The 23,627-nt window shown below is 40.7% G+C and overlaps 1 protein-coding gene across 21 annotated transcripts in view; it reads left to right on the top strand.

Annotated features, from left to right (window-relative positions):
- The window catches only part of EIF4G3 (eukaryotic translation initiation factor 4 gamma 3), a 74,492-nt gene that overhangs the window by 31,226 nt on the left and 19,639 nt on the right, over positions 1-23,627 (top strand). For 4 of the 21 annotated variants that reach the window (XM_063435915.1, XM_063435914.1, XM_063435928.1 and 1 more), the window contains 20 exons: positions 331-462; positions 553-624; positions 2,301-2,396; positions 5,328-5,360; positions 9,913-9,933; positions 11,018-11,197; positions 11,582-11,696; positions 12,360-12,434; positions 13,562-13,662; positions 13,874-13,993; positions 14,988-15,096; positions 16,119-16,895; positions 18,915-19,003; positions 19,255-19,480; positions 20,257-20,441; positions 21,713-21,835; positions 21,955-22,128; positions 22,289-22,486; positions 22,942-23,088; positions 23,332-23,568. In XM_063435915.1, the coding sequence (XP_063291985.1) occupies positions 331-462; positions 553-624; positions 2,301-2,396; positions 5,328-5,360; positions 9,913-9,933; positions 11,018-11,197; positions 11,582-11,696; positions 12,360-12,434; positions 13,562-13,662; positions 13,874-13,993; positions 14,988-15,096; positions 16,119-16,895; positions 18,915-19,003; positions 19,255-19,480; positions 20,257-20,441; positions 21,713-21,835; positions 21,955-22,128; positions 22,289-22,486; positions 22,942-23,088; positions 23,332-23,568 (3,210 nt within the window). Of the gene's footprint in view, positions 1-330; positions 463-552; positions 625-2,300; positions 2,397-5,327; positions 5,361-9,912; positions 9,934-11,017; positions 11,198-11,581; positions 11,697-12,359; positions 12,519-13,561; positions 13,663-13,873; positions 13,994-14,987; positions 15,097-16,118; positions 16,896-18,914; positions 19,004-19,254; positions 19,481-20,256; positions 20,442-21,712; positions 21,836-21,954; positions 22,129-22,288; positions 22,487-22,941; positions 23,089-23,331; positions 23,569-23,627 lie in introns of those variants that run through there. The other 17 variants (XM_063435930.1, XM_063435926.1, XM_063435933.1 and 14 more) reach the window with 12 other exon arrangements.

Here is a 23,627-nt window from a genome sequence, read left to right as displayed (position 1 = left end):
TGTACAAGTTTCACACACGTTCCACTCTGCAGTCTTTTCTGCCCGATCAAACAGGCAGATAATGAAGTATTCAGTTTGTGCATCATGAAGATAAATATTATAGGCATAAAAGTGAAGGGGGTGGGAACGCTCTTTATGGCGTACAAGTTGTGAGTGGCAAGTTGGACAAATACACACATATATATATATATATATAGAGATATAGATATAGATAAAATCTCTTCAGTTTTGCACCGAATTAGATTGAATTGTTTTTTTTCATTTCTGAGTTTAAATTATCAACCATGAGTTCCCCCAGTTTCTGAGACTTTGAATTATGTTTCTGTACAGGTTGCAGCACAGGTAGCGAGACAGCCAGGGCCTCAGGCCCCCTCCCCATATTCTTCACATGACTTAACTAAGGGACTTCCCAATCTGGCCGTCACACCACCCGGGCATGCCTCATCTCCTGGACTGTCACAGGTAAGATCTTATCTATAGCCCCACCAGTGCCTTACCCCACCTTGCCTGCTTTATAATTAAAAAACAAATCTTTGCATTCTGTATTCACAGCTCTACTATCCTGTGTACCTACCTGTCAGGAAATACTATGACCCCAACACGCAGTGTCTAAGTAAAACACAGGTTAAATAAAACTCTTGTGAAACAAACGTATTACCGGTACTTGGCATGGCAGGACTTAATGTTAATATAGACTAGTCAGAGACAAGCCAAGGTCATGAATATAGAGTGAGAAAAGTATGAGAAGACAGGCCAATAGGTCAAGGATAACAGGAGGAAAAAGTCAATAACAAGCAGAGGTCACAATGGTAAAAAAATAAAAATTCAATGGAAATACACTCTCTGATTACGAGTAAATGGGCTTAAAAGAAAATCTAAAATTCAGGAATTGGTCAGAATTACCCCTGTGACACCAAAACGTGCATCACATTTGCTCCTGTTTAGTCAGTGGAGGTAGAACTAAAAATGGTTCCATTGTCAAATATTCCTTTCTTTGTAACCACCCACTGCTTCCGATCTATAACCTCTCCAGCTCTTTATATAGTTTATCTATCCCCCATTAGAAGGAACCTCGCACATAGCACTCTGTTACAGTGTCACAATGAGGCTCCGTATTTGTGAAACTCAGACTGCACTGTATCACATTCAATGCACAATTTGCCATAATGCAGACTGCCCTTGCCATAACTCATGTTTATTCACAAGCCATATAACTCTGTCCCCATATGTATTTTTTGGAATCTGTAACGAGCACTGGTCACACATTAGCATTTTTCTGAAAGGCAGTACATGCTAGTTAGTGGTAATTGCTGTTCCAACCCCTGAGGCAACTAAGTTTGTAAAACTTTTTCTTACAACATCAAATTTAAGCTCCTATTTCCATGCTGGGTTTCGCAATCAAAACAACGGCACACTGCACCTTCCCCCTCTCCAGTGCCAAATTTAGCAAAGGTACAAAAGGCAGTTTATTTTTAGGCCTCTAAGTGCGTAGCCTAATCAACATTGGTGGAGCTAGACAATCTAAGCACTAGTAACGCTTGGAATAAACAGGCAAACTGCATGCTCATTAGATACATGCTAGTCTGCCTTTTGGAGAGATGAGTCACGCTCTACCACTTACTTCCTGCTTCGTCAGCACGACATCAGCACAAACGCAACAAGGGCCTGATATTTTAACCCATGATTGTCAGGTAGCTATTTATACACTTAAAATAATCCAGGTTTTCAGAACATGATTAATAGATCTGGTCTTCACCATTGCAAGTCAATTTAATTATTTTTTTAATATATTTACCATATTCAACCTTCAAAAGCATGCAATGTTTTTAAAAATACAGTACACCGTTAATTGGATACAGAAAAGTATGTAACCCACCTGAGCACATTTTTACAAGGTGAGGGCTGTGGTTCTTGCTCTGATTTAAAAAAACATTTTTAAATTTGAGCATCAGAGCATATGCACCTTCTTTATAGGATACCACAACCAATTCATTCTAGGGCTCTCCTTGCCCTGTCAACTCAGCCTTCATCTCCTAATTGTACAACCGCCTCATCACTTCTGCTTGCATCTCCTCTATAGGAACCCCCAGCCTATGCTTTCTTTATTGGACACCCTGCAACTTGCCAGATCACCTCAGTCTTCACCCCCTATGTAAGAGACCAGTCTCCCTCTCAGGCCCATTCACTATGAAATTTCTCTATAGGTCATCCCATTATATTCTCCATTACCTCCTTCTGCACAAACTGTACTGGTCGCTTCATTCATTTTTCTTTTAATCGTACTTGTTTTTGTCTAACAGGCATCTTACGCCTCGGGACAGAATGCAGCGGCGCCTACACTGGTATATCAGCAACCGCCACAGACTATGAGTACGCAGCCTCAAAATCGCTCTCCGGTAATTATCATTTACTCTCTCTGCTGTAATTAAAACCCGTAAACCTTCTGTGCTCAGCAGTATAGTAACCATATTAAGCTTGGTTATTCACTCCTTGACATGTTGTTGCTGTATGATGACACTGGGACCAGAGCTTTGGTGGACTGTCACTTCATTAACCCTTAGTTAACCAATTCACAGGTACATTCTGAAAGAGAATGACATAGATCCACAAACAGTGTTGTGCGAGAGACCTGAATATTTGTATAAAGTCTTCTACCTCCACTGGTTGATAGCAGTTCAAGAGCTTTTCATTATATTGGACCTGTAGACAAGGGTATAATTCTGCCTTGAATAGCATCCATGATGAGGTGTCGCTATAAGCCACACAAATATCAAGAATTTCCCTGCCTGCTCCATGTGTTATGTTGTTTTTGTCGGAATGACTTAGTGTTTAGGAGCCTATGCAGCAAGCTGGTCACTGTCACATGGGTATTCTGCTTATAATATAAACCATTTCCTTTCTGTTATCCGCTCCCCTGGTATAAAGAGACATGTCTTTATATGACTCACACTATGTCAAATCCACACACCAGTTACTAGAGCGCATTGAAAACATAAGTTTTTGTCGATGACTGTCGTCAAAGTACAAGTAAAGTAGTCGCCCGTGAAATGTGTTGTCGGAGTGTATTGGTTTCCTTGGTGATTGTCCCACTTTTAGAATGTTGTATCTCTTTTCTAATAACAATTTTCTAAATCTCCCTCAGGATGGTTGTAGTCCCACGTTGCTGTAGTCCCACGTTGCTGAGGCCTGGCGGCTATGACCGTACATGTGTTGATTTTTATTTTTTTGCTGTGCATGAAGTTAACACATACAGACCTGAGGTACCCCGACAGCAATCCACAGGTTCGACATTTGCTGTACAATTTGGAGTAGTAGATTATATAAGCACAATTTTATAATAGTATGAACAAGAGTTAACATTTATGAGGGTTCCAGTCTGTTCCATCTAGCATATATACAGGCTTGGTGAATTATATGTGGGATGGTTAGATGGCAGGCTAGATGTGATATTAAGAGTTAAACAGTTGGTCTACAACCAGGCTGTGCTACTGGTTATGGTTGTAAATAAACATGCATTCGATAAGTCAGTAGTTGACAGATAGCTGTATAAACAGGCTGACTAGACTGACAAGATGGTTACTAAGCGTAAAACATGTATAAAGAGTATTAATCATATCTCCGTGGACACAGTATAGACACGTACACTCTATATGCCTGAAGTGATAGTGGTTAATCCAGCAGTGGTTAAGATGGGGTCGGGTGTAATCGCTACGCGACTATACAAAGCACAAGCGATAGGTTGCGGGTTGGGTTCTCGGTCCAACAAAATGCTAATCAGAGTTAACCCGAGGTGGCACATGTGTTTTGTACCTTGTGTGTCTGTTGGAATAGGGCTATGGGGCACTAAAAGGCGGTGGCCTAGATTTTACAGTAAAGATCAAGAAGTAATATGGCGCAGGGACACAAGATTTAGGGACCTCTTTTTGTCGCCCCTTACTCCCTCATATAACCCACCCCAGCTGCCCTTTCCAAAATGCTGAGCCTACAGAATGAAACCCTTTCTCTACCAGCCACTAGGAACATTGCACATGGAATTCCACATGCCTTGATACTGTATCTTTCTGTGTATGACATTTTAAATTTACATTGAATTCCTAGTCCTTTCACATTATAATTGTGATTTTTGTTAAATAACTTACCTGCCATCTATTTATGTAGCATTTGTGTTCTGCTAAAAACTGCACCTAGATTTTATGGCTTGGATTGTCCTGAAGATTTTACATGGAAGGATTTGTTCAATATATCTCCATTTAAACCTTATATATATTCCTTACAGTATGTTTTAATATGATTTGCGTGAATTAAAGGAATTATCATTTTGTGATGTTTATATAATATCTAAACATTTTGTGTTGGTGTGTGTGATTGAATTATGGGTGTCATAGACCAACCCCTCTGATGATGGACTACAACTCATAAAATGTGTTTGATTACAGTAGACAAGCCAGAGAATAATGGGAGTTGAAGTCCAAATACATCTGAGGGGCTGGGGTTTGATTAGCTCTGAATTAGATTATTTTTATACCGATGCCCATATCTTGGGAAGTATGTTGATTTCTGTAGACACATTATTTAATTACCCAATACCTTATATCCTTCAGTATTGTAATATACACAAAACTGGTTGGTTGTTTTTTTGTTTATTGTAACATGTATATTTGTTACAAGTCGTTCAAATCATGCCCTGTTTCATTTTGTTCCCTCCAATTGTTTTTCCAACTGTATTTTTGTCTGTATATTATTGTGGTAATCTGGACATGTTCTACCTTGCTACATTGTATGTGCTTGTTATACCGTAGTGCGTTCTGATGAAGTGGATGCCCTGTATTTTGGGTGTTCATTGTTTGTCTACCAGTCCTCAATAAGTAATGAGTGACTACTACAATCTACTTAGTATATGCCTGGCTATTTTCTGACTTGAGACTATGTTGGTTGGGCTCCTAAACACTTTGCTCAGGGGCAATCATGACTGTGACGCAAGGATATTAGCCCCAAAGGTTGCAGCTGTGATATCATCACACTCCCAAGCCTGTCCTGCTCTACCAAAATCTCTATATATATTTTAATACTCCTATTGTTACAGTAAAGGAAATATCTAGTGCAATTTACACTTCCCCTGTTTAAATTCTGCATTAAATGGTAATAATTTGATGAAGATCCCACCCAGTATTTGCCCGTGTCATCTGAGATCTCATGCTGATCCTGTGCCGTTTGTCACTATATCTCAGCCACGCTTGGAGTGTTTGCTGTATTTTTACTGTCTGTGGGCACTGTATTTGTGTGTTTGCCTCTCCTTTTGTGATTGTCTTTCTCGCTCCTTTCTATAGTTTGCAGCTGGACCTCGACCAACACATCACCAGGTAACATGTCTTCTGTTGCTTCCCAACCCTTTTCTGCCCCCATAGTCTCACTTGTCCTACTAACTTGTCTGCTATGTTTATTGAACACCAATGGGCAGCCACAGCAATTGAAAGGTGACTTGCGAATAACACAGGAGTGTTTTCCCTAAGTGCTTTTTGTGACAGTCCAAATCTGAAACCATTACTAAATGAATCATTGTTATAACACCACCTTTTGCATTGGGTACCTCTACTTTTATTCTAGTGAATACTATGGGTTGTGATTTTGTGCCAGATTGCTCACAAAACTGTGCTTAGGGAAAACTGTACACAGAGGCATGGAAAGCTGTAATTTCAGTCACGGGTAACTTTGTCTTCAAATGCCTCTATCCAAGATCTGCGTAGATTTTATACTCTAGTTTTTTGAAAGCTAAATCATTTTAAATTTCTGTATAATCCAGTCCGGGCAAGCTACACCCGTTCTCAATGCCTTTGGCTGCTCATTGGTGCTAATTTTACACCAGTCTTTTAAAGATGGGTTCGCTCCTGTTGGTATTGGAGATTCATCAATCGATCTATGTGTAGGTCTGTTATCCTGCAGGCAAATGTGATTTATCTGCTGAATAAAGCCTATTATTTGAGTTCTCAGATTTCAAACCCTAATAATAAAAAAACAGGAGGGAATGCATTTGTAAAGGAATCATTGTCTTTTACCCATTTAAAACACTTTTTTTTTTATGTGTAGTGTTCATGGTTTATTATGTACGGTATACAGTATAAAGTAAGAATTGCCCTGTCACAGTTGGTATACGCTGGGCTTGCTGGAAGCACAATGCAAATACCAGAGGCTAACGAGGGAAACCCTAAAATAAAGCACTGTAACTGGTGACACAGACAGAAGATTGCTAGGCAGGATAATGGTGCAGTTCTGACGATTCAGAAACACAGGAGAGCTGCTGTGCGTATTGGGTTTCAGTTTGTCAGGATGAACACAGCCAATTGTTAATCTCCTAGCTCAGCCCAGCCCAGTCCCTCCATGCCCTGACTGTGCCCATTTTAATATTATTTAGTAGGAACTGGCACCATGCGAGGTCAATCCAACTCTTGGTTAATAGTTTTCCTTTGTCATTGTTCTTTCAAGGCTCAGTGACCCAGAAATGCTCAAATTGGCCTGCCGACACGAGAATTTATTGTTTACCCCATATTTATCTCATTGGGATGCCGACACGAGAATTTATTGTTTACCCCATCTTTATCTCATTGGGATGCCGACACAAGAATTTATTTATTTATTGTTTACCCCATCTTTATCTCATTGGGATGCCGACACGAGAATTTATTTATTTATTGTTTACCCCATCTTTATCTCATTGGGATGCCGACACGAGAATTTATTTGTTTACCCCATCTTTATCTCATTGGTCTGCCGACACGAGAGTGTATTTATTGTTTACCCCATCTTTATTTCATTGGCCTGCCGACACGATAATTTGTTTTACCCCATCTTGATTTCATTGACCTTACGGCACGAGCATTTATTTGTTTACCCTATCTTTATTTCATTGGCCTGGCTTTGTCTATCCCATTGCTTTCCCATCATTTGCCTGCACTGTATGCTACTGTGAGATCTTCAGATGTCATTCCATATAGAATTAATAAGTCTTGGGAATACGGGCATTTAAATGTACAAATCTGTAGACGTTGGCGAACTACATAGTTAATCTAGGTTCTCCCTAAATATATCTCTTCAAAAGGGACACTCCAATCACCCCACACAAGATTTATACAATATTTAGAATAGGTTAGGTGTTTTTTATATTTGTTTTCATTTTGCACCATCTTCTACTCATCTTATGCACAATAGTGCAGCAGTATGATACGTCAAGGATAACTGCACTTTACTACTGAGACATTGAGGGCTTTCTTATAGTTTCCATGAGATTGCTGCAAGCACATAAGTTAAATCCGTAAAGGGACACTCTGAGTACCAAAACAACTTAGGCCTAATAAATGGTGTTTGGTATATAGCTAATGCCCCTGCAGTCGCACTCCTCAATTCTCTGCCATTTAAGAGCTAAATCACTTAGTTTATATAGCCCTAAACCCACCTCTTTTGCATGTGACCTATACAGTCTCCCTATACATTTCCACCACTCACAAGGTGGCGACGGCATTACACTACTAGTCTAGATGGCCTAGGAGGAGGAGGCTATCTAGACTAGTAATGTAATGCCCTCACCACCTTGTGAGTTCATTTGTTTAGAGGGGGATATCTAGACTCAGTCCTGATTTAAGTTTTGGATCATAGCCCCCTTTTTTCACAAGGCTAATCCACACTTAGTTTAATTGCGACTGCAGAGATGTTTTGCTACTTTGTTTGACAGATTTATCAGTAGTGTCTAGATACACTTTCACTGTGTGGCTTTGATACTATATCTCCACACATTGTTAATATCCTCCTCTAATATGTATGGAGAATCTCTATTTGGACTAAGCATAGCCTTTTCCAGATCTCAGCCTGTTCTCTTATAGCACTCTATATAGAGAATTCTATTCAGTTTTGTAACGTCTAGATGCTTTTTACTCACATATATATATATATAGGGATATATATATATATATATATATATGTATATGTGATCGCACTCTATACATTGATCAAATTATTAAAGTCTGAAGTCTGAGCAATATTTTAAGCAGAGTAATTGGAGGATTAGCCATTTGGCTTTTGTCTTTTGACTGTCACTTTTTGGTTATAATATGGGGCTTGTTTGATAAGCACACGATAATTTGTAAATAATTATTATAATTATAACTTTTTAAGTGATTATTTCCAGCAGACACTCACCCGCAGGAATTTCTTATTCCATAAGGTAGTGTCATTTATATTTGTAAAATCAAATCCAACCTGTATCCTGTGTCTTCTCCATGTTTCCTGCCTAAATTCAGAGTGTTGAAATGAAATACAACTTTCACCATTGTAGACATTTTAAATCCTAATGCAGATTCATCAGGCAAACACAGAATTATTCTCCATTTAACCATTCTAGTTTTGGAGGCTACACTTGGTTTTCCTTGAGACACCATAGGAATTTTAGTGCATTTCTACAGATGTCTGTAACAAGCCTTTGAAGCGTCTGTGCAGATTTTTGATTTTGGAATTATGTTGATTCGCTATTGGGACAGTGCACATTTTTGTATTATCTCCTCTTTGCTAGTAGACAGTCATTTCCCTTGATATTGCCCAGGTTCTAAGCTAGCTCAGGATACCAGCCTGAAGTGGCAGCAGATTGGGGGAACCAGCTGAGATCACAGGGCAAAAAGAATGGTAGGAAAGGACAGAGTAGAAGATCTAAGGAAATAGACTGATCTGGTATGACGAATGAGAGTCAAGGCAGAGAGAGGGTATTAGACATACTGGCTGGGGGACACATGGGTGAGGATGGTACGGTGATGTGAGAAGAGTCCATAAGAGGGAACGGAATAGAGAAAAACGAGTGGAAGAGATTAGAGAGGTTAGATATTGCGAGAAATTATGTATTTTGTTCTTCTTTTAAAGGTCCTCTCAAGCCACCACAAACTAGAGCTGCTTAGTAATGTGACTAGGTAGCCCACTAGTCAATCTGTGTCATTAGGAAGCCTGACTTGAAATCTGTCGGATGTCTGTCCATATCTGAGACCATTCTCGCTATTACAGGAAGTGTCCCCTGCAGTCTGTCCCCCGGTGCCTGTGTTTTATTCTGTCTCTCTTTCTACATGTCACATATAAGGTGCATCATTTAATATCAAGTCCTTCATAAAGCAGTGTATTTATGCTCTTGGAATATAGAGATTATCGTGTATATATATATATATATATATATATATAATGTCTATAACTTTCAGTGACCCAGGGAAGTCACAGCTAATGCAGAACTTAGTATTTTGAGAGAATTTCGCCAAAGTTTTTTCAAATAACAATTTCCCTTTTGTTTGATTCAAGGAAGCTTGGGGACAGCCTTTTTGTTACTCATGTCACTTCCTGTGTTTTATAACATGTCGTGTATAAGGAGCTTCACCAGCTTTCTGAAAATCACCTGCATAATTATATTCTGTCTAGGGTCTGCAAGCTACAGAAACCTTTATTCGTACAGAAGAGATGCATAAGTTTGGTTCCATTTTTAACTCCCATTATAATCCCTCTGAGATTTTTACGATCACTCACGCCAACCAGGATTACTTTTTTGACAGATGAAGGTTTTAGTTGGCCAATTTCACAATTCGTAGCATTCAGGAAACCTATAGCTATATACGCAATAAAGACGCATTATCTGACACTTCTTTCACCTCTTGGTTACAAGGATGTTCCCTTCCTGTTGTGTTTTTATATTTTTGATGATGTGACCATATTGTTCAAGAAGGGAAATAGTCTATTTGGATGAAATCTATCTATAAGAGGGAGATTTACTATGCTGAGAACTGGGTGGGATGGGGATGGTTTGTCTTGTTCATGTGTAAGAGTTGTTTTGTCTTGTCTCTCCTACTGATCTTTGTATACTCTTCCATTGGCTTTCCCTCTGATTCTTTTTCCAAGGGAGGATTCAGACCCATCCAGGTAAATTACGGTGAACTCCTAAAATGAGTATAATTGTTACATCCTTTGTTATAGTTTGACATAATAACTATTTGGGGACATATGTGTTTTTTTTTTGTTTTTTTTTGTGGGGCCAGTGAGGGAGGCATGTTGTGTTCAGGCCGAGCAGAGCCATTATTGGCAGCACCTTTCGATTTGGGAGATTGTGAGAATGTGAAGTTGTTTTAACTCCTAGGAACAGGTTGGACAATATGGACCAATGAAGCAGCTTTCTTGATTTATAAATAGTTTTAATGACTAATGCTAAACATGCTATATTTATATAAAATGTTTTATCATCTGACTTCGCGTTACACCTGTTGGTTGTCATTTTATTAAAACTTTGTGTTCACGGAGTACTGCAGACAACTTACTCTGACTGCTTTTAAATGAAACTGCAGTGAAGGGCAGTAAATACCTTTAGATATACATGCACATATATTCTTATAGTGTCTCTTCAGACACCACACAGGTACCACAAGGAGCATAATACTTAAACAAGTTGCTCTGTCATTTGGTGAAGACATGGGCTTTATAAAAGCATGAGCTTGCTGAGCCAAAAAGAGCCCCGTTATTAGAGTATACTGATGACACCATTGTTACTGGAGGGTATACCGATGGATCCATTATCACTGGAGGGTATACTGATCGTTCCAATATTACTGTAGAGTATACCGATGGATCCAATATTACTGTAGCCTATACTGATCCATTATTACTGTAGCATATACTGATGGTCCCATTATTCCTGGAAAGTATACGGATGTCCCTATTATTACTCTAGAGTATAGTGCTGGCCCCATTAGTACTGGACTATATATATATATATACTATTGGTGCTGAAAGTCTACATTTTTTAGGAGAGTATGTGGATTTTAGTTTTATACCTCAAATAGGCTAACTAGGAAATCACAAAGAAGTGTCTTTATTCCCTATAAATCCACAAATTGTCTTATATTATGTTCCACAATATTCGGGGCTAGTACAGACTAAAAGTGGGGTCTTGATAGCCTGCTCTGCACTTTTTAACGTATTTGACTGGCTTTCTTTTCTGTTTTGTGTTCAGTTTTTCCAGAGGCCACAGATACAGCCTCCACGCACAGCCATTCAGAATAACAACCCTTCCATACGACCCGGTGCCCAGACTGCAACGGCTGTTTACCAAACCAACCAGCCCATCATGATGGTCAACCATCTCCCTATGCCATATGCAATGCCACAAGGGCCACAGTACTGTATTCCCCAGGTAATCTATATATCATGATCTGATATTAGGTCCGTGACTGCAGTATGAGTTTCTAAAATATCTTGAGTTTTAGAGGCTTGTTTAAGCCAAGTCTGTCCAGACCAAGTTCTCCTGCCAGACTTCACTCCTTTGATTTGTGCACAAATAAGCAGTGTAAAAGCTGAGCGTGTCTCTGGACATAACCCTGGGTTTAGACAGCCTTGCACAGTTTGGGAACTGGACTCTATGGGGACACAGACCATTCACATTAATTAACCCCTTGAGGACTATATGGGTGAAGTATGCCTTACTTTCCAAAGAGGTGCACATCTCCTATCTTGCGCTAAAGTGTAAATGAATCCTCGCAGGGTGTCTGGTTATCATGTTTTGCTCTTTTTCTCCTAGTATCGACATAGTGCTCCACCGTACGTGGGACCCCCTCAGCAGTATCCAGTACAGCCGCCTGGCCCCAGTCCTTTCTATCCGGGTCCTGGCCCTGGGGAGTTCACTAACCCCTATGGTAAGGACAACTCATGGGCAGAGCTGTCTCCTCATGAAAAGAAGCCCCTAGTTTGCTAACATTTTGACATATTTAGTCTGGTGTATTTGGTTCTCTAAGCAACTGCCCCTCCATGGCTGCTCTGTGGATGGGACGATTGGCCTTATGTGTTTGAGATATTCCAAACATACTTAACCATTTTATTACTAAGTGTTCTTATTAATTAAATAATTTGCATATCAGAGGCCATTAAACTAGTACTATAATTTTTTAATTTTTATATAAAATAATTTCAAATGAGTATGTCAGTTAAATTAATGTAATTAATAAATGATCACTGATACCTTTTTGTTAATACACATTTGTAAAGTGCCATTGTTTAGAAATCAGAAATGTACCATGTAGTGTTTCCATCTTGTGTGATGTCATAACATGTGCGCCATATTAGTACTTCAGTGCGTATATTCTACTCTCTGCTGATCTCTGCAGAATAATCAGAGGCATAATCTGCATATACTATTTGAATGTTAACATACTTACACTTGTTGGCTCTCTATTATTTTTCTGGAATATTTTAGAAGATAGTGTGTGTTTCCATAGTTAACTGTTTGTTTCTCCTGGAGAGCGCTTGGCGATTTTACTGCTCTTTCAGACACTAGTTTTCACTTATACCTGATTTACTAGATCTCCTGTCTCCATTTGGGACCAGTGACAGCAGAATGGCTCTCCTGACTCGTGTGAGAGGGGGAGGTGAAAATAGTATGTACCCTGGAAAACACAAACACTCTTTGCCAAACATTTCCTGGCTTCCTTCATGGGACACTCCAGGCTTCGAAAGCAGATGTTGAGTGATGCAAAATGATAAAATGTTTGGATTTTTGAATGCATTGTGTGTGCTTTGTCTCTGTAATGCAATAAAATGAATCACCGGATGGGGACTGATGTTAGGGAGGGCAGGCGGAGGGGAGGGTCATAGGTGGCACAGGGAGTTGGTGAATGTCGCCATTGGCTTCTACAGACATACAGGCATTTTGCTTGGAGGAACCCTTTAAATAACCAGAGGAAAGACTAACTGTTATAATAAATTTATAGTGCAAGCTGTGGATTTTTTTTATTACTCTTTTTTGTTACAATTGTGTTACAGTACAAATGTATCAGTGGATATCATTTAAAAGAAATGTTTGTCATTAGAAAATGTACACAATGCTTGCATTTCCAAATTTAAAATACTGCTGCTATGCAGCAAGTTAATCCATGTATTCATCAGAGCAGAGAGAAACCCTGGCTTGCAGGGAGCAGGCTGGGCCTTTTCACTTTTTCTGTATCGTCTGGAATGGCTGTTTGTGCTGAGCCAGCACGGCTAGGATAATCTGCAGTGCAGGCTCCCTCTGCTACCATCAGAACTGCTGAAACTTACCTGCAAGCCGGGAACAAGCCCCTTGAGTGTCATTCACCAAACACAAATAAATGGCTTGAATTAACCCAAAATTCACTTTACCTGCACAGAAGGTGTGGGCAGTCCTAATTTGCTTCCAGTGACTCTTTAGCATGTGTAGTCCAGTTATATTCCTCCGTTATTAATCATATCAATCCTTAGGAGCATGGGAATACAATAGTAAGGGGATTCACCACTAGCGGTATTCTCTTCTGATGGGATTGGCCAACATTAATATTTGGGTAGTGCAGTGGTCTATGTAGCATATTGGTGTGATGGGGCCAATCCTTTGGGGTGATGGGATAACCTGGTGTATATAATTCTTGCACTGCCAAATTAAACTTATCTGTTATCCTACTGATATTTCAGATATTTCACTGATGACTAGGCTCAGCCATATTTTAGTGTGAATAGACTGCAGCTTTTTAATAAACCTGACTTTCCTTTTCAGGCACGCCATTCTACCCAAGCCAGCCCGTGTACCAGTCCGCACCAATCATAGTGCCTACACAGCAACAGCCACCTCCTCCGGCCAAGAGAGAGAAGAAGACGGTAAAGCATTTTAAATTCTAGACTTAAAGCTTTGACTTGCTCAGTCAGTGCCATTCTTTATAGAGAGATGTACCCATAAAATGCTGTGAGCAATCAGGGTGGAGGCAGCATATTACGAGTGGATCAGACTGCTTTATAAATTGCAGTAAAGAATGCTTAAATCTTATGTCTACCTGTGAGTTCATCACACTATGTCCCTCTGCACTTCCAGATCCGAATAAGAGACCCCAATCAGGGCGGCAAAGACATAACAGAGGAAATAATGTCTGGGGGTAGCCGGAACCCCACACCTCCCATTCTCCGACCCAGCTCTACACCAACACCACCTCAGGTAAGTCACACCCTCCCCACAACTCATCTTACGGTGAACTGTATCTGTAATATTCTCTTACCACAAAACCTTCCTCTGCTGGGCAGCTTGCTCACTGTATCCTGCCAGTGATCCCTGAGCATACGGTTATCCTTTAAATGTGTAGTACTGGTCACTTAGTGCCTGTCACAATTCTTTTACTTCAAGATAGCATATTCACTTTGTTTCTTACTTGGTAATCTCTGTTTATGTGTTTAACTGTTTTACAGCAGGGAATTTACAGTATGGAACTTACTTAGTATCTCTTAAATGTAATTCTTGTATTTGTAGATAGATCATAGAGTGTGTGTGTCACAGCTGAGAATTCATGTTTTTTATGATTATCCCAAGGACTCCACTCCGGTTTTATGGCAACTTAAATCACTTCTTATTTCTTTGCTGATTCGGTGTGTTTCTTCCGAGTTTAGGTCTGTGTTGTATTTCGGGTTCAGTGTATTAGATGTGACCTGTTCCCAGCTAGTACACTTTGGTTTTGAGTGTTATATCCCTTGGAATTCTGGGTATTTTCTTTCATCAAAGTTTTGTTTTCCTTTATTTCAGACCTACTGTTAGCAAACCATTTTGCCAGCTAGAAATAAACGCATATATTCCATGAAACGCCGCATGCATTAATCCCCAGTTTGTATTTTATTTGAACCTCTGAAGGAGGGAGAGTTGGAGGGATATTGTCTTATTATGGGTTTTAATGTCTGCTTTTTTCCTCTTCCTGTCTTTTTATTTTTTTTATTTTTTTTCCTCTCGCCTTTTTCCCACCTCAAATTTTTTAAATTGACCAATATCTTTAATTTGCTTTGATTTTGCTTCACTTCCCTCTCCCAATCCCAATATTCCAACCTTGCCTTCCCTCTCTCTTGCTTTTCCAATGCTGCCTTTTTCCTGCATTTCGTTGCCCTTTTTTTGCCAGCTTTTCTGTTCGCGCGCTCATTATCACCCTCTTTTGTACTTCAAATCCCAGCAGCTGCCTAGCCAGGCTCCTGAGCACAGCACAGGGGTGTTTGGGACAATGGAAAGCCCACATCTTACTGCCAGCATTCCCGCCATTGCTGCCATCCATCCCAAATCAGGTCAGTACCCCTCACCATCGTATTAGACATTCCTTATGTTCTTTGCTAAATATCACGATTTTAATGTTTTGGAACCAGGACCAGGGATATCTTTAACTTGTTAAGCATGGTGATTGATTTGAATATTCTCCATATGATTCTGGTTATCACAATACTGGGGTGTCCTGCTTTGTTGTGGAATGGTATCCTAGTTACAAATTAATAGGCAGGCAAGCATGAACTGGAAGTCTGGTTTGCTGAGCCATGCTGTCCACAGTGTCACTCAGAGGCACAGAACAGTCCTCTTTAAATTATGATCTTATGACGTTTTGTGGGAGACTAGGAACCTGTGTTGCCAGCGAAGTTGCATAGGCTTTTCAGAGTGAACCACATTTTCATTGTTAGAGCTGCGCTTTTGGAGGTGGGGTGGAAGCCGAAGTAAAAAAAATTAAAAAAAATCCTCTTAACCCCTTAAGGACACATGACATGTGTGACATGTCATGATTCCATTTTATTCCAGAAGTTTGGTCCTTAAGGGGTTAAAGTAGTGCAGTCTGCTCCCTGGTCTAGCCCGGCCCGCCACCACAAAAGGCATCTTCTCTGCTCCCTGATGAGCTGCCGCGCAGGGGCCCCCTCTGCTCCCTGATGAGCTGCCGCGCAGGGGCCCCCTCTGCTCCCTGATGAGCTGCCGCGCAGGGGCCCCCTCTGCTCCCTGATGAGCTGCCGCGCAGAACCCTATCTGCTCCCTGATATCCTGCTGCCTTCCATGTATTTACCTATTGCCACACAAACCTTTCACCTGTCCTTCATTTACCATTGCTGCCTGACTCAGTGTTCCCTGAGCATTCTAGTATCAATGAGTACTAAATATTTATAGTCCTTGACAATCTGTTCCAGTGACATTTACAGGTCAGACTTTTAGTACCATTTTCTGTCTATTTCTACCTCTCTTCTTTAGGTGAAAACTCAAAGCTACATTTAGAATGTCTCTATTGCTGTTGTGCCCATAGCATCTGATTTCATTTCGTTTTCTAAACTTTTAGAGGAGAAGCCAAAACAAGATCTTGTGTTAAAATCATCTCCTCCTCCTTGCCTGCAAGCAGAATCTAGCGCCATGGAGAAAAGTATTGACTCTGAAACAGTCCCTTTGGACACTAGCCCTGAACGCCCACAGACGACTAGTCTATTGCCGCTTGTAGCAACAACTCCACTTGCCGTACCCACCGCTCCGGCCTTTCCCTGCCACCTGGAGGACACTAGCGAGGGTGATGAGTCTCCTCCAGCTACTGAAATCCTCCCAGAGGAAGCAGCAGCAGATGAGATGGAGGATGAGCTATGCAAGGATCCTCTTGGGCTTCCGGTACCCACGGAGGTCCAAGTGATTGCTCAGGAAATAAATGGAATAAACTATGAAAAAAACACCTTAGACAATACACCTGGGGAAAAAGTACTGTTGGGTGACGTGGTCGTGCCAGAAGTGCCAGAGTTGGTGCCATCCTCACCCTCAGACACAGATGTTGAATGCACTTCCTCTTCAAATGTGCCTCTTTCATCCCAAGCTTTGTCAGTGTCCTCACAGCCAGAGTCCCCTCCACCTCCTCTTATAGCTCCTGCTGCTCTCTGTACCACTAAATCCTCTCCACCTGCAACAATTCTTCCACCTCCCAGCCAGGGACATCTGGAGGAACAGGAGGAGGTAAGAACTTCCATTGTAGATGGTGCAGGAGACTTAACGAACAAAGGAAGATTGGAAGCAGAGTCTGAACTGGAGCACAACGTCCAACTTCTGACTGTCGCCTCAAGGAAAAGTCCTGTGGAAGGTAGGTGAACGCTGTGCCCACTGCCGTTAACAAATCTCAAGGTTGCAGTCATTAGAAATGTTTGCTGCTTCAAAAGAAGCCGCTAATGTAAGCACATGTAGCAGGACTTGTTTGCCAATCTCTTTTCAGGTTCCCATGTGTTGCTGGTAGTGATTTATTATATTGTCATGGGAGCGGTTACGCATTTCAGTTTATTTACTATCCAGTACATTGCAGTAAATTTAAAAATTGCAAAATGTGGTCAAAAAGTTGGGAAAACGGGGTGATTAGAGAATTTTTCCAATGTAGCTATTTCAGTTTTACAGTTTTGTTTTCAGTTCATCAATAGACACTGTTTAGTGAATAAAAACTTCTGTTTTTTTAATTATGCATAGTTACTGTTGAAGTGTTGGAAATAATTGTATTTGTTTTGGGGCATAATTATTTAAGCTCTATGTTTAGGCCAATCATTTGTTATGGTGTCCCCCCTGACATGTCTTTTGTCCTTAATTGGGATATGACAAAAAAATTTGATTTTCTGTAGTGTTCACACCAATAATGGTTAAAAGAGTGTGAACAATAATGTTTACAAAGTGATTAAACTCCTAAAAGTCAGAGAATTTAGCAGTGAGACTACAGGGGCATGATCTATACACCAAAACTGCTTCAAGTTGGTTTGGTGCTTAGTGTCCCTTTAAATTTGGCACTGCAGATGCCTGTGAATGATACCTATGGTATTCAGCTAACCTTGTAGACACCCATAATTTGCGCTGTTCAGCTTTAGCCTCCATGTCCACTAGAACATCCAATCCCCTTTACTTCTCCCTGTAGGTTCACACCCACCTGTACACCTGTCCTGTTCACCTGTCCAAATTATGCTTCCAATGGCTCTGTCGTATTTCATGTACATTTGTGTATTTAATAAATTTGTACAGGCAAATATGCTATTGTGCTGCATGTGATCACTCATTTTTAATTATGTCCTTCCAAATTGGGGGCTGCCTCTGGAGTACACCTGGCAGAGTACAGTTTAAATAGGGAGCACCGTGTGCATGTCCCATCTTCTGATCACAGATTAGTCCCATCAGTGAGGTTGACTCACTCCATGAAATTACCGTGTAACTCTCCATAATTGTGTGTTGAATGAAGGGTGACAATAATGTGCTGCTTTTTATTTTTTATTTTATTTTTTTGAGGCCCAACACTTGAATACTAATTTAAACCCTTCTCTTTCAACCCTGTGTAAGCAGGAGGTCATTTTGTTTTGGTTTTTATTGTACAGCAACGCAAAGCAAATCTAATACCTCACAGACACCTTTGGTCACCGTATTCTAGAAGTCTGAGTTGGGGTGCGCCCCCTAAAGGCCCTATGTGATGGCTACAATGTGAGCCTGCAATGTCTTGTATAATATAGGTGCTTGGTGATAGCCAGGTAACTACTCCACACACAGTATTTATTTCTACGTTCTGCTTACATTGCATCTAGTTGGATTCACTGAAAGCCCTTGTTCCTGACAATTACCCATAAGGTGGCTATTTGGCGGTTTAATTTTATAATTTTTTTTGTCACACCTACTGTATGTAATGTGGTATTTCTGCTTCTGTGGGAATATTGAAGACTGCTACATGAGTGATGCTGTGTAGTCTAAAACCATGTACCTACTATTTTAGTAAAAGATGGACATATAAAATATTTTTTAGTTCCAGTATTCTGTGTACCTGAAAATGTAATTTCTTCCTAAATTGACATGGTTGTATTGCATATCCTTGGGGACAGCCTCAATCCGTGTCCTCCTCCTAATTTCAGTTGTCCAATCATAGTTCAGCACTTCCATTTTGCAGCCAGATTAGTAGGTAATGCGTCCCACTGATAGCTGCTATTCAGGAGTTTTAGATGTGTACATACAGATTTAGATTTATTCACTAATCTGAGAATTGCTAATGTGAGGCCAAAATAGATTTATAGCTTTAGAGAGCTGGCTTCTTGCTAGTCAGAGCAAGGTATGACTGCCTTGTGAGTAACACATTGCATTTTTGTAGTCCACACAGTGGCAACTGCACCAAAGATGTGGCAGAAACCAAAAGATGGCAGCCCAGACATCGAGGCAATGTCGCAGCCAGAGGAAGAGGCAAGTACGAGCTGTGAGGCATACCCCCTCTTCTACAGTCATATCATGGTCATGTTTTTGACAGAGCTTCCCTGTAACTTCTACGTTAGTTAAATTACAGTATGATCATATTGTATGCTCTGTTATTATGTGAGCTATCAGAGCAGGCTCCGAGCGATAGGAGGATTGCTAGTTACACATGTCTTCTGTTAGCATAGCGTTTTAGTTTAACAGATCAATACTTATTGCCAGCTCTGTGATTTGTGCTGCAGCCTCAAGACGAGGACACTGAGGAAGAGAAACCTTTGGAAGTGGAGCAGGACCAGATCACGGGTAACGGTGCAGCCACAGAATGCCCCTTTATTGCCAGTACCAAACCACTAGAGGAAAATGGAGAGGCAGAGCCTGTGCGAAATGGAACCGATGGCGGTTTGGAGTGCGAAGATGTAGATGTTCCACCAGTTGCAGAGGACGGTGTGGTATTCCCATATAAATCAGGTAGTGTTTCACTTGGTATACTGCGTTTAGGGACATTTGAGGTGTTGCAGCCAGTCAGGCTAACAGCCTGGTATGGTGAAAACACACGGTAGGACTAGATCACGTAGAATAGTTTCCTAATTGTCAGTTATTTTGCCTGTTCTTAGTGGCTCTCACTCAACACCAGTTTATTCAGTTTGGTTTCTTTTTTTTTATAAAAACTTTTATTACGGCCTGTTTCAACATTTATATCCAAGTCCACCTTTTTACTTACTGAAAAAATAAAGCATTTGTTCTTAATCTGCCATTTACATTGTTGCTAGCATTACTCCCCTTCCCCTATATAAAGCTGTTTTATTAGATGTAGAAAGTAGTAACATGAGTATGTAGGAGTGTTCTAGGATTCATTGTAATATGTCTGTTAGTAATATGGATATCTCATACGTTGTATTATGAGTGTAAGGAATAAGAGGGAGGGTTCAAGGAATAAAGGGGGTGGAACTTGGAATGTCATAGAGGGGGCTCAAGAATAGAGTGAAAATGTAAAACTCCTCGAAGCTTATTCAGGTTGATGAAGTCATGGCTGGCACTGATGTCTTGCTAGTTGAAGTTTGGCCCAATAGTGTTGCAACAGACTCGCCCCATGAGAAGTCCACCTTCAAGCCAATTAAATCCCTTGTCATCATAATAGCTGATTGGTATTGAAGGGGTTAAGAAAATGTCAGACGAATTTGAAATCTGTGAATTTCATTACTGCCCTTCTGTGTACTTATTGGTCCTAACTTTCCTTTGTGTAGGAGGAGGGCCAACGGAAAAGCCTGCAGAAAGTGTCATGGATCCTTCCCCGTTGCCAGCTCCCAGCGAGCAGCCCGAGGGGAAGAGACAGTATGACCGAGACTTCCTGCTGGGGTTCCAGTACATGCCAGCCTGCATCTTGAAACCAGAAGGCTTGCCACCCATCAGCGACGTGGTCCTGGACAAAGTGAGAAGAGAGGGAGGTGTCTTGGTGTGATCTTGTGTGGGATGAGTCAGAAATCAGGATGTTGTTTAAAGGACCACTATAGTACCAGGAAAACAAACTAGTTTTCCTGGCACTATAGGGTCTTTGGGTCCCCCACCCTCAGTGTCTCACTCCCGTTGGGCTAAAGAGCAAAAGAAGGGGTTAAATTCTTGCCTTTCTTCAGCACCTGGCTCCCTTGGCACTGGGGACTCTCCTCCCTCTTCCGGCGTCATCCGCCGCATGCGTGGTAAGAGCAGCGCGTACATTCAGTCGGTCCATAGGAAAGCATTTCTCAATGCTTTTCTATGGACATTGGCATCTTCTAACTGTGAAAATCAGTGAGAAGCGCGGAAGTACCTCTAGCGGCTGTCAATGAGACAGCCGCTAGAGGCTGGATTAACTCTAATGTAAACATAGCAGTTTTGCTGAAACTGCTATGTTTACAGCTGCAGGGTTAACCCTAGATGAACCTGTCACCCAGAACACCACTATAGGCTGAAGTGGTCTGGGTGCCTATAGTGGTCCTTTAATGTCACATTTCTGAACAGTTTAAAAATGAAGACGTCTTTTGCAAATTTATTTTTGATTGCTGCTTAGAAAAATTACCAATAGAAAATTGTCCAGTTTTAGCAATATTGACCTTGCTGAAGTGCTCTGTGTGAAGTTGCTCATTCATTGGCTGAACGTGTCAGTTGGGCACTTATCTAATGAATGAGTGACTTTGCAGAGAAATATGCACAGAATTGATATTAGTCAACCTAGAACCCTTGTTCCGGGCTGGCTAATGACGCTGCTGCCAGTGGCCTTATACTTCCAGCTGGTATTCTAAATATTTCTGTATGTGCAGTGTTTCGTATTGAAATGCTGCACATAGAAACTCCAGACACAGTGACTCCTTCAAAACACTGAAGTGACCATGGAGCTTGCAGTAACCTTTTAAGTTACAGTGTAAGGGGGTGTGGTGCAATGCAACATTCTCATTAACATCTAGGGATGCTATAAAAAGTGTAGAGAATATTGGTAGAGTTAATGTAATTTCAATTAATGTAGAGTTAATTTGTTCAGTTTAGAGAGGTTGGCTTTTACATGAGCTTTTTTGTTGACTTTACATTGTTTTACAGTGTTTACATTTTGATCTGCTTGTTTATTGATTCTCCATTCTATATTACCTGAGGCATGTTTATCAGGGTAGACTTTCCCATCAAATTGTAAACGTTTCAAGACCTTAAAACAAAGTATTATTTTACATACAGATCAATCAGCCAAAAATACCCCTACGGACCTTGGACACACGAATGTTGCCGAGGGGCCCTGACTTCACCCCTGCCTATGCGGATTTTGGAAGGCCAGCTCCAGGAGGCCGTGGTGGTGTTCCTGTAAGTATGGAATGGTTGGTAATTAACAAATATCTGTGTGCTCACATCTGGAGGAGATTTCTCAACCTGACTGTTCTCTTTATCTAATTTATGAACCCCTCCCTTTCTTGTCCCTGCAGTTACTGAATGTGGGTCCTAGACGTTCACAGCCAGGCCAAAGGGGGGGACCTAGGAAGATTATCATGAACATTTCCGTAACAGATGACGTCCACTTGAAGAAATCAGAAAATGCATGGAAACCCAGTGTGAAGAGGGATAGTATGGCTGAAGACCCAGAAAACATCAGGACGCAGGCATGTGTTTTATGGGCATTTCAATTTCAAATTATTTGACTATTAATAATATCCATAATCTGTGCACAGAATGTGTTATAGAAATCATTGTCATCTTAATGGATTCTGGATTAATACTTCTTGAACTGGACACAATTGATCTCTCCCCTTCTTTCACCAGGCTCTCTTCCGTAAGGTCCGAAGCATCCTCAACAAGCTGACGCCTCAAATGTTCCACCAGTTAATGAAACAAGTGACAGATCTGACTGTGGACACAGAGGAGCGGCTCAAGGGTGTCATTGATCTTGTTTTCGAGAAAGCAATTGATGAACCAAGCTTCTCCGTGGCGTATGCCAACATGTGCAGATGCCTTGCTACAGTAAGGACGAAAGGGGATGTCTGTTTAAATGGGTTTCGTTAACAATGGAGTTTTAAGGTGATGAATTTTATTCCAATGCTCCAAGTACTATCTAATATTTAGAAAGGATAGTTGGGTAATGTGCATTCTGTTTACACTGTTACCGTTTCCTCTTGCAGATTCCCCCCATCCTCAACATAGATTCCTTCTCCCCTTTTCAATAAACCATAGTACATTTTATACTTGTGTCAAAGCAAAGCATGCAGAATTAACAGGATTTACAGTTTCTTGGGCACATCTTTTATATATTTAGCCTTTAAAATCATTTATGTAAAAAACATTTAATATTTGTTGTATGGTAGAATTGCTTCCTACTTGGTCTTGCAGAGGATGTTTGTAGCAGCAGGTTTGTTTGTTTTTTTTTTTTTTTGGCAACTTACAGTGATTTTACCTGATTATTACTACTCTGTTCACAGCTTAAAGTGCCGATGGCAGACAAGCCTGGAAGCTGGGTGAATTTCCGAAAGATTCTGCTGAACCGTTGTCAGAAAGAATTTGAGAAGGATAAAGCAGACGACGATGTTTTTGAGAAAAAGCAAAAAGAGCTTGAATTGGCTAAAACGGTAAAGAGTGGCAATGCATGAGGAACTGTCACCTGTCTACTTCATTATAAATAAAGCTAATATCTATATATTTTATTTTTGTTTTCCTACTTTTGGAGGGAATACATGCCTATTAGTTGTCACTATCCAGTAATACAAACTCAATGTTGCTATTGATGTCATGATCTTATTGAGCAAGCATATAATTTGGGATGCCTTCTCTAGTAGTACTTCAGCTTTCTAACATTTCTGTCTTGTCCACAGCCAGAGGAGAAGACTAAGCTTCAGGATGAGTTAGAGGAAGCCAAGGACAAAGCTCGCCGAAGATCGATCGGGAACATAAAGTTCATTGGGGAACTCTTCAAGCTGAAGATGTTGACAGAAGCCATCATGCACGATTGTGTTGTGAAATTACTCAAAAATCATGATGAAGAATCTCTGGAGTGCCTGTGCCGGCTGCTCACCACCATTGGCAAGGATCTGGATTTTGAAAAGGCCAAGGTGAGTGTTTAAAAACAGCATGTTATGTATTTATAGAATGCATGTCAGTATTGATGGAG

Source organism: Pelobates fuscus, chromosome 11 (assembly GCF_036172605.1).
Source record: "Pelobates fuscus isolate aPelFus1 chromosome 11, aPelFus1.pri, whole genome shotgun sequence".
Taxonomy (NCBI): Eukaryota; Metazoa; Chordata; class Amphibia; order Anura; family Pelobatidae; genus Pelobates; species Pelobates fuscus.
The sequence above is the reverse complement of the archived record's forward strand: the minus strand, read 5'-3'. Positions and strand labels throughout refer to the sequence as shown.